Here is an 11,586-nt window from a genome sequence, read left to right as displayed (position 1 = left end):
ACAGGAAGAAAACTACAATACCAGTTATTTTTAAGCAGCGTGTTTGGGACCTTGCCTCTTAGCAATGCTACATTGGTTCCGAAGATTTAGTTTACATTTAGGAAGTCAGCGGGGACAGGGTTCATGACCCAGCCTCACCGCAGGAGACAGCCCACGTGACTAAACAGCCTTTAAACACCTCACAATAATGATGCTCACGTCTTGCAGTAACTGATCCTGAGATGCCCCACACCTCTCAGAGATGATTCTGGTATTACATCCCGCTGAATCAGCAGGTCAAATAGGCAAATAGGGTTGGCAAATGTCAACGATTGACTGATTGCCTTTAGCAAGCAGTCTCATCTCTGCAAGCCACAGAGAGCCCACCATTCAGATCAGTTTATTATTAAATATTCGTATGAACACTGCAGCATGGAAAGGTTACTCCCATAGAACACTGGTAGACGAGTGGGCAAATGTTATTCAGACACTAAAGGACATCCTCATTAAAGAAGCCTATTCTTGGAGATGCTGCTGCTGAGTGGGTCATTCACATCTATGAGGAGCTATAGGACCTAGTAGCTAGCTAGTCTCAACGACGTGGGATGCCATCCTGACCAACCTGTAGTAGTGCCACTGAAGACAATAAGGGTCAGCAAAGGGATTTTCCAGAAGGGTACCTTTTCCAGGCTAAGGCATAATGGGCATCAAACTGCTGCCCACTGCTGATCAGCACAAGCTCTGAGCAGTCGAAGAAGTTCATTGCCTGGTCATTAGTGACACAGTGGGGAGAAGCTGTGTCAATGCTTTCATGTTCATTATTTCAGGGGGGAGGATGGTCCCCCGTATAGCATTTAAAGTTAAAATCTTCAGTTATCCTTTGATCCTTTTGTTATATTTTTAGCTAAAGCCAAATGAAGGATGACTTCAACTGAAATTGACTGAGATTCAAGTGACCCAATATTCCCTTACTTTTCAGCAGAACATCTGAGGCTACACACCATACTATTTATCAATGTCATTAATTATTAAATTATACATTACTCAAAATGTTAAACATGGTATCAGTAAACTATTAACCACATGGTAACATGTCAGGGTTATACGGAGCCCTGGAAGAAAAAATATCTTGATGTGTAAATCTGTACGCACAGTTTTGTAATGTTTTTTTCTACTCAGCAGGGGTTCCCCATGAGCATTGTGACGGCGAACACCTATACAGTATGACTGAATAGGGTTTATCTGTTCTCATTTGACTGTACTGCTACTGTTGGGTTGGCTTTACAATCATGTTCAAGCCTTCTCGTTTGCTTTAGTCGAGTTGCAGCATGACATAAAGAAACTCCAACCGCTGATTTACAATCTTGTCCATAAACTAAATTTAGAGAATATCACTGTGTACATAAATGTTGCAAAATGTAGATATTTCTGTTGATTGTAAACCAAATATTACGGAGCCCCTCTGGGGTCTCATAGCCTAGTTGAAAAAAAAACCTTGATGTGTAAACCCCTGTGCATGGTTTTGTTAATCCATTCCCTCGTATTCCCAATCGCTGCTCATGGATTTGGTTCATTCTACGGAGCAGGCATTCACCATGAGGCATTTGGACGGCTAACTGGTCCTACCACGCCTCAAGCATGGGGAGAAGATATATTCAAGATAATGCAAACATAGTGTTCATCATCATTCAAAGAACTTCCAATTAACAGAGATATCTACATATTCCAACATTCATGATATTCAGCGATATTCTCTCAGTTTAGTTTATGGACACTATTGTAAATCAGCAGTTGGAGTTATGTCATGCAGCAAATCTATCGACTTAAGCAAACGAGAAGGCTCCAACATGATTGTAATGCCAACCTAACAGTACAGTCAAATGTCATTCATACTGTATAGATGATAACCCCTACATAATAAGAATGTGGCAACGAAAGATTATTGTATGAATTTAATACCAATTTTTAAACTTTCAGAAAATTTCAAAAAATGTTTCCCTTTTCTCCACTACAAACAAGTGTAGTTTTTTTTGTGCCTTTTCTGGAATTATTTCGAGACGACTGGGAGTTGGAAATCGCTGTGCTAGATGACCTAACCCTACTGTAGGCCTATTGCACTGGTATTTTTAGTGGTATTTGAAAAAAGTCCTCACATGACAATACAGTATAGGTAGTACTTGAAAGTAATTATGGCTGTAAATGTCCATAAGATTAATAGTAATTGAACTCATAAATTGTAAGGATAACTTTCATGTATAACATTTCAGATTGCCTGCCCTGATTTGACGCGTGCCGAAACCTCTGCAATAGAAAGCAAGCACCTCCGCGCTGCCTGTGAATATTGGTTTAAAGAACTTCTAATAATAGTGTATTATTGCTTTTTCTAAAAGATTGTTTGTTTTGGGTTACTGTTTTTTAGGGGAATGCCTGTCATATCTTCCAAGATTCAGAGGGCTTGGGAAAAAGAAAATTCACACACATGCACACATGAATAAAAAGATATTGACCAGGTGATAGTTGTTTACATTCGCTTTTATTGTGTTAAAACTTGTTTTGGTATATCCGCTGCTCGTATTTTTGACACAAAGTTTGACACCAACAGCTCCCTCTGTGACATCATGCAGCAGGTTTTAAACCAGGTCTACAGAACGCAGGCTGTTAAGCTACACCACATTTTCTAGGTCTGCATCAAACAAACCTCTGCTCTGTTAAAAAGGAATCATAAAACATTTTGTTCATAGTCTTTTCGGCAAACATCAAATATTGCTCATCCTTAGCTGGACAGTAAATAAATCCGGACTAAAAGACTTGCAGGGCGGGAGAATCAAAAGCTAAACATTGATAATAAATAAATAAACATGAACAGGAAATAGGTTTGCATTGCCACCCGTACCCAAAGTACATCTTGACTGTCGTTCCTCTGTATTTACATCTTCACCGCAACACAACAACGATGCGAGACGGCAACATGGTAACCAAGGTGACTACTACAACACCACAACGCTGACCCCAAAGTGTGTCCAGACACCGCTGGTCCTGCTGCAGGTCCAACACGGGTCGATGCGTGCTGGGCTGAGACGGGTCGAAGCGTGGCGCGGGTTGAGCGCTGGATCTGGGGGAGGAGGGTAGGGGCAAGGTGTGGCAGTGGCGGGGGTCACTCTGAGATCATGGGCCGCTGCTAATGAGGTGCCTAACCCAGGGCACATGAACCCTCTGCTAAACTCACCACCCGCCATGTGCAAGTGAGAACAAAAAGCCACCAGCCCGTGTGTGACCCAACGTGGGGAAACATCACTCTACCCTATAAATACCTGCTCCCCCACCCGTCTGCCGCCGGACAGAGCAGAGCAACGTGAGCCTGACCACTAGGTCTGCTTAATGTACATGCGGACGTGGGTAATAGTCGTGCACTGCTACAACCAGGGCTCGGTGAGAATACTAGGCCAAGTGAATAAAAACCTGAGCATGAAAATGATGAATCAAAAACAGAACAGATGTGATCCGATGACGCCACACAATCCTAGCAGCTACCAAAGAATAAACAAAAGTGTTACATACAATCGTCAGAAAGGCAATGGAGGAGATATTGTTCCTCAACTGAATTTGCTGTTGAGATTGAACTATGGAGGTCTGCCTTTTACCCCGATCCCTAAACAACAGGAGTGATCCTACGCGAGGAGAGGACAGCCAAAACAATGAGACAAAACCTTCAACACCAGCGCTGGACGGGCATCCAGCTACAGGGGACCACCGGAACTATTGCACCAACTTAATCTCCTATAAACGTACGGACGACTCCTGGTGATGCAGACTGGGTCGTTGCGCCGCAGAACCTTCTCTCCTACTGATTGTGTTCTTGAGTGGCTCTCTAAGGCACCGCGCAGACAGGCCAGCAGGGACACAGACGCTCCCTGCACTAGCAGTCCACTGGAACCGTGTCGACGTTCATGAGCGCACACTCGCGTGCACGCACGCACGCACGCACACACACACACACACACACACACGCACACACACACACACACACACAAAACCAATCACAAAATAATCAATAATCTAACAAAATAGAAGCCAAAACATGTGAAAGAAAGATTTTTCGCACAATTCTTTCAACATCGATTAGAAATAAAAATCCTACTGCAATTTCTTTTTTTTCCTCTCTCTGTACAAGTGTCATGGATAATCTGCATTTACAAAACTTTCTGATGTGATTCACTTGGTGGTGAAATCACTTGTTGGACTTCTTGTCCAGTTGGAAGAGAGCCAGAATGTCCAACATGGCCTGTCTGATGTTGGCTCCAAAACGGTGGGAGTCCTAGATGATAGGAAGAGAGCGAGGGTAGATGGGTAGATGGAGAGAGAGACACACACACACACACACACACACACACACACACACACACACACACACACACATTAGGGATTTCCCAGTACAATGAACACAACAAGTGGATAAAATGAATAAAATAATTGGCTGAATAAAGCAAAAAACAAGCATCAAATCAAAACAAAAGCCGGCCCACTTACGGTTTCTGGGCTTGAGTGCTTGCTGGAGATGTGGAAGTTGATGAGGTTCTCACCAACAATGATGTAAGACACACCATAGCCATCGTCAGCCACCTACCACGTGCAGACAGACAGGTGGGAAAGACGGGTCAGACCGTTTTGTCAACTTTAACATAATGGACAATGAGGTCAACCAACCTTCCTACTATAGGGTTCAAGGAAAGCCAATCACTTTTAAAACAAGTAAAACGCATTCAGAGAGTAGATGCTATGAAATACACAGATAATCTATTGAGTGGTATAACAGACATGTATACATTGACACCGTATTGGCCTTTAGATCCTACTTGAAAGACGCGACCATATTGGAGAGGCAGAGACTGGCCTGTAAACATATACATTGAGTAGTACTATGTGGTACTACGTGTCTGAGTGTACAGAGGTACTCACTGGGCCGAATCCTCCCCCAGAAGACACGTACTCCGGGTGTCTGACAAGGTCGAACAGTTCCACCTGCTGCAGGGGGGTCTGGCTGGTGGACAGCCTCCACGGCTCGGACAGCACCTGGGGGGGACACACACACGAGTTGTATTGTCACCTGACATCTCCAGACCAATTCGCTAATGAATATTAGTCAGCATCCTCATTTTATCCTCGCCTAATTTTAGGTTTCCAAAGGGCCAGAATGCCTCTGGTCGCAATTGGATACACAAACAACCAATCAGAGCAATGCAACGTGTGACACATTACAAGATGGCGTCATTGGATGTTTTGTTGGTGATACTCACATCGAGAGGACCCAAGAGAGCTGTATTGTTATCAAATACTTAATCAACGTAAATATACCATAACCTAATTGCTAATGAAAATTTTCTTTTGCCACTTCTCGCATGAGAAATCATTAGTCATAGTTTCAAACACAAAACTTTATCCCCATAATGACACATCATTTCACAATTAACGACTAAACAATGACCGAAGGACCATTGCTACCGACATAATAACACACATCCAACGCTCTTATTCTTTCAAAATGGAAGAGGTTATGGCTGTGTGACGTTGTGACGTACACGTCCTATTCAAAAAGGAGAACCCCTCACCCCACCTCACAAAAACACTTTCAGGGCTGTTGACTGTAATCGCCCATTCAATTCAGTTTCGGGTTGGTCTCCGCTTTAAATAAATCTGTACCCATCATGTGTCTAAGTATGACATCTGACCACCTAGGGGGGCCACTAATACTGGTCATGACGACGTAGCCCTGACAAATCACAGACTTTATACTGTGATAGTTCTATATAATAATTACTATAATTATCCTGCATACCCATAACTGCTATTTGTCAGATTTAATCAATTACATAAAAAAATGAAATGTGCCACATTGTGTCGTTATACGATGCGTGGGGATCTCTCTGACATTATCAATCGCTGCCTAGACGAAGCTCCACGCGGAACTGGCAAGATCACTTGTAACGTCATATGGTTTTCCCAATGATTTTGGGTTCCCTAGCAGTTTTCAGCCCCCCGGCTCTCACCTCCTTCAGGAAGGCGGAGTCCTCCCCAAGGTACTTGGACACCACGTAGAGGCAGAAGAGGTGGCGGTCGATGCCCATCCCGGTCATGGCCAGGCGGTACAAGCTCTGGTGCTTCTCTGCTGCGTCCTTCAGCAGCTTCAGACACTCCTCTCTCTGAGGAACATGAGGTTCACATGGAACGCGTTAGATAGCACAGGGGTTTCACAGGAAGTATTTAATTAGTCAAAGTATTTGATACATTTTTTATTTGATAGAAGGATAAGGTAGATATTGGATATGCTTGAGGAAGTATTTGTTGAAGAAAGGATTCGGCAGCAGTTGTATTATATGAGTTACCTGAGCTATAATAGGCCTTAGATAGAGTTAGTATCAGCTGTATTATCTACAGTGTTGGATAATGTTGCCTACGGATAAAAATAACTAAATAGAGTACTTTAGCGTTACCAAAAATGAAACCCCCTTGTGCATGTCACTTGATACAAGTGTTCACCACCACTCACTTATCTGTATATAATTAATATTCCAAGCGGATTAACAAATTCAAAATCTCTCTTTTAAGAACCATTTGACTGACATTGATATATTTAATGTCCCACTCTGCCCTGAGTATACAATGCTCTTCAACTTTTCAAGCTTCTTCAACATTCCTCGAACACAAAGGGGAGTGAATACTGCGGCATATGGAGAACGTTTCTTTAAATCTATTGCACTGGATGTTTGTCGAACGGTGAAATAACAGGCAGGAGTCAAAGTGCAGTTCAGACACAGTCTTACTATATAGTCATGTCAGGTAACACTAGTGTTAAGCATCTGTCTAGCTGAGCTACACACGCACAGTACGCAACCGGAAGTAGGAGAGGAGATAAGTGTGTACGCCTCAGTGAATTAAAAATTAAAGGATAACATATTCGATTTTTTTTTAATAACTGATTATTTCAATTTCAAAACTAACACGTAACGTTACTCATTACAACAAGACAGTTATCAATATACTCTAATCCGTTTGTCACAACACACAAGATGAATATGTAATTCATCTACTACGTGAATATGTAATCCACGTATTTCTTAGCTAGAAGACACGTTAGGTAGAATAAGTATTTGCTAGTTATAGCTGGAATTTGCTAGTATTAATGACAGGATTAAGGCATAAGCCTAAACACGGGAAAGACAATAAGCACCAGTTGATTCATATCTTTTACTTCATGAAGGACAAAATGGTGAATCAAAATGTCCACCATATGATATAAGAACATTATGCTGATCAACCAGCGGGCTTGGCCACTAGATGGCAACATTCTGTAAGGTGAGATGTTCACCTCCTAGGGGTAAAAAGGCGGAACTATCCTGCCTGGCTGTTTCTCAACAGGAGAGACATGATTCATATGAGGGATGGGACCAATCACGGTCTGCAACATCAACTGTTTTCCAAAAAGAGTCAAACCTTTCTGGGATCTTTTGTGTGCAAAAGGTGACATACTATGGGGAGCACTTAAGGGACAAGGTAGCGGCCCTTCAGTTGAACCCTAGGGGTCCTTCCTCACCGTCTCGTCGCGGAGCACGGCGCGGACGAAGGCGCACGTCTCGTTGGTGCAGGAGCGCACCGTCTCGGTGCGGCCCTCACGGAACAGACGGGTCATGGACGCCTCGTAGGTCAGGCAGAATTTCCCTTTGTCCTGTGGGGTGAAACGTGGGCAGTTAGTTAGCAGGAAGATACCCAGGCAGAGTTGGTTAACTGTAAAATACCCAGGCAGAGTCAGTCAACAGTAAGATACCCAGGCAGAGTCAGTCAACAGTAAGATACCCAGGCAGAGTCAGTCAACAGTGAGATACCCAGGCAGAGTTGGTTAACTGTAAAATACCCAGGCAGAGTCAGTCAACAGTAAGATACCCAGGCAGAGTCAGTCAACAGTAAGATACCCAGGCAGAGTCAGTCAACAGTGAGATACCCAGGCAGAGGTAGTCAACAGTAAGATACCCAGGCAGAGGTAGTTAACAGTAAGATACCCAGGCAGAGGTAGTTAACAGTAAGATACCCAGGCAGAGTCAGTCAACAGTGAGATACCCAGGCAGAGGTAGTTAACAGTAAGATACCCAGGCAGAGTCAGTCAACAGTAAGATACCCAGGCAGAGGTAGTTAACAGTAAGATACCCAGGCAGAGTTAGTCAACAGTAAAATACCCAGGCAGAGGTAGTTAACAGTAAGATACCCAGGCAGAGGTAGTTAACAGTAAGATACCCAGGCAGAGGTAGTCAACAGTAAGATACCCAGGCAGAGGTAGTTAACAGTAAGATACCCAGGCAGAGGTAGTTAACAGTAAGATACCCAGGCAGAGTCAGTCAACAGTGAGATACCCAGGCAGAGGTAGTTAACAGTAAGATACCCAGGCAGAGTCAGTCAACAGTAAGATACCCAGGCAGAGGTAGTTAACAGTAAGATACCCAGGCAGAGTTAGTCAACAGTAAAATACCCAGGCAGAGGTAGTTAACAGTAAGATACCCAGGCAGAGGTAGTTAACAGTAAGATACCCAGGCAGAGTTAGTCAACAGTAAAATACCCAGGCAGAGGTAGTTAACAGTAAGATACCCAGGCAGAGGTAGTTAACAGTAAGATACCCAGGCACTGTTAGTTAACAGTAAGATACCCAGGCAGAGTTAGTTAACAGTAAGATACCCAGGCAGAGGTAGTTAACAGTAAGATATCCAGGCAGAGGTAGTTAACAGTAAGATACCCAGGCAGAGTCAGTCAACAGTGAGATACCCAGGCAGAGTTAGTTAACAGTAAGATACCCAGGCAGAGGTAGTTAACAGTAAGATACCCAGGCAGAGGTAGTTAACAGTAAGATACCCAGGCACAGTTAGTTAACAGTAAGATACCCAGGCAGAGGTAGTTAACAGTAAGATACCCAGGCAGAGGTAGTTAACAGTAAGATACCCAGGCAGAGTTAGTTAACAGTAAGATACCCAGGCAGAGGTAGTTAACAGTAAGATACCCAGGCAGAGGTAGTTAACAGTAAGATACCCAGGCACAGTTAGTTAACAGTAAGATACCCAGGCAGAGGTAGTTAACAGTAAGATACCCAGGCACAGTTAGTTAACAGTAAGATACCCAGGCAGAGTTAGTTAACAGTAAGATATCCAGGCAGAGTTGGTCAACAGTAACACAGTCATCCATGTTAAACTCCTGATGCCAGATCAAGACTGGTTGGTCTTCATTTTACTTACAAATTCAGCAGGGGTCGAGTTTATTCGGGGTACCATATGCCTCACGAGGAAGTGAAGCATAGAACTATAACTGATGATTGAGTACTACCACATGACTGCTGTGGGTTGGATGTTGCCCATGTGTGTTTGCTAGCGGTGGCGCCTCACACGCTGAACAAGCACCAGTTTCATGGTGTTCCCAGTGTCTAGGAGCCCTAGATGGAGGAGCCAGACGTACCCTGAAGTGAGCCAGCTGCAGGGCGATCTGGATGAAGGCGTCGGGGCTGGTGCGGCACTTCTTGATCAGGCCCTTCCCAAAGTCACTAAAGGGGATGATGTGGGAGTCCACGTCCTCAGCCAGCGTCCGGGCAACGGACAGAGAGCTCTGGATCACCTCCTGACACTGGGACACACATCACCACGTAGTGTTTAGACTCAAGTACACACAAGCACACAAACACACGCACACACAAAATGAGAAATATGTTCATTATTAGAAGCATTCTAAAACCATTAGCCCCCTGATGGCTAGGGGGTTATTGTCTTGCGTATCCTCCCACTGGACAGCAGCTGTCAAAGTGCTACCGGAATATTCCAATATTTGAATATCCCAACTACAAAACTAACCAATGATTTCATCCCATATTTGTCCATTCTGATGATGACTACCGTTACCTCAACTGAGGGTTGACCTGAAACCTTCCCGGACATCTAGCCCCTTACATATATATTTTATCAGACTAAATGTTACCTAGCCTTCTACCTTAAGCTTTTGAATATTGAATAGAGATTTGAATACATATCTAACAAACTAATATCTGTGTCACCTTGACATTAGGGGCTGAGCCCCCTGAAAATTAGGATCCCACAATCCCTCCTGATATAAATATAAAATGTATAAAATATATCCCAAGGAGCCAAACATCCATTTCTCTGTGCAGTCAAGCTGCCAGAAGGGGGCAGCTAAGGACTACTACTACAGCAGCTCAAAGTCATTAAAGTCAATAGTTCCAGGTAGAACCAACTAAGGTGAGAAGCAGCAGTCAGTTTGCACCCTACCCTAGTCAGTTTACACCCTACACCCTACTTAGTGACCACCGGGAGGCAGGGCACCGGGGTTAACACCCTACTCTACCGGGGAGGGCATTCATTAGTGACCAACGGGAGGCAGGACCTTGTTTTCTCTGGGAGAAGGTGCTTTTCCCCGGCTCCACGCTGGCGCATGGGGGTGATATGTAAGGTAAAAGGGATGAGCGCCCCCTACTGGCCCTCCAACACCTCTACAGCCACCCAATTGTCCCCCCGTTCAAGGATCGACCAGGCTAGCTCCCACTGTAACCAGTGGTTCAGGGCGCTGGCTGTTGCCACCTGCCGTGCTGCTTTGATGCCGTGATCAGGGGTCTTACCTCAGCAGGAATGTCCCACTGCATTCTCTGGGGCCCCGGCAGGTTAGGGTGGGGCTCACCACAGCAGTGGCCCTCCTCTGTGTAGCTCATCTTGGGATCACTGGAGAGAACGTGCTGGAACAGAGACAGAGAAGGGTTTGAACCATAACCAGAAGCAGGGGGACTCAAATTCACGTGGTTAACAAACATACTGAAAGACCCTTCCAACGGCCTAGCTCCGCTGAAAAATAAAAATAAGCATGAACTTCAACATTCATAAGAGTGTATGCTAAATGACATTAAATAATTCACATGAAATATAACGCTCAAGTCATAATTGACTAAATAGGGTTAAAAAGGGCAATAGCTTTGGTTAACCTGACACAGCCTTCAAAGGCGTGCCCTCCCATTGGGTGCGCCTCTGTTCAGTCATTGTATTAAACCCACTACCAATTATATATATGGTTGTGATTGGCCAAACCTGGGCCAGGTCTTCTGTAAATCTGTCTGAGCTTGAGGGGGGCCAGACGTAAAGGTCAGAGCAGATTTGTCTAGTTCCCAGGCTAAGCCTGGGTAGGAAAGTCGGAGCAAAGGTTTCAATGACTGCACAAGTAGCTCCTTGTCAAGCCTGGGGAGAAGGTGTAGTCGGGAGATGATGAGTGAACTAGATAAGGAGTTCATGTCCAGACCTCCCACAGATGTCCAATGATGGGAGCATCAGCCCAGGAGTGCTCTGCGTTCAGACCCATGGTGCCGTTCTTGAAGACGATCAGGTTGAAGGACTTATCGAACCACCTGGAACAAAAGAAGGAGATTTATCAAACCCCCTGGAACACAAGAAGGAGATTTATTCAACCACCCGGAACACAATAAGAAGAAAACGTATCAAAACAGCTGGAACACAATAGGAAGAAGACTTATGAAACCCCCTGGAACACAATAGGAAGAAGACTTATGAAACCCCCTGGAACACA

The 11,586-nt window shown here is 44.3% G+C and overlaps 1 protein-coding gene across 2 annotated transcripts in view; it reads right to left on the bottom strand.

Moving 5' to 3' along the window:
* Positions 1-2,493: 2,493 nt before the first annotated feature.
* The window catches only part of cpt1ab (carnitine palmitoyltransferase 1Ab (liver)), a 28,191-nt gene continuing 19,098 nt past the window's right edge, over positions 2,494-11,586 (bottom strand). For both annotated transcript variants that reach the window (XM_079743743.1, XM_079743744.1), the window contains exons 12-19: positions 11,302-11,407; positions 10,634-10,747; positions 9,466-9,630; positions 7,568-7,699; positions 6,024-6,176; positions 4,936-5,049; positions 4,507-4,599; positions 2,494-4,294 (exon numbers count right to left, since the gene is read on the bottom strand). In XM_079743743.1, the coding sequence (XP_079599869.1) occupies positions 4,208-4,294; positions 4,507-4,599; positions 4,936-5,049; positions 6,024-6,176; positions 7,568-7,699; positions 9,466-9,630; positions 10,634-10,747; positions 11,302-11,407 (964 nt within the window). In that variant the 3' untranslated portion in view covers positions 2,494-4,207. The remainder of the gene's footprint in view (positions 4,295-4,506; positions 4,600-4,935; positions 5,050-6,023; positions 6,177-7,567; positions 7,700-9,465; positions 9,631-10,633; positions 10,748-11,301; positions 11,408-11,586) is intronic.

The sequence above is a fragment of the Pollachius pollachius genome, assembly GCF_949987615.1.
Source record: "Pollachius pollachius genome assembly, chromosome: 9".
Taxonomy (NCBI): Eukaryota; Metazoa; Chordata; class Actinopteri; order Gadiformes; family Gadidae; genus Pollachius; species Pollachius pollachius.
The sequence above is the reverse complement of the archived record's forward strand: the minus strand, read 5'-3'. Positions and strand labels throughout refer to the sequence as shown.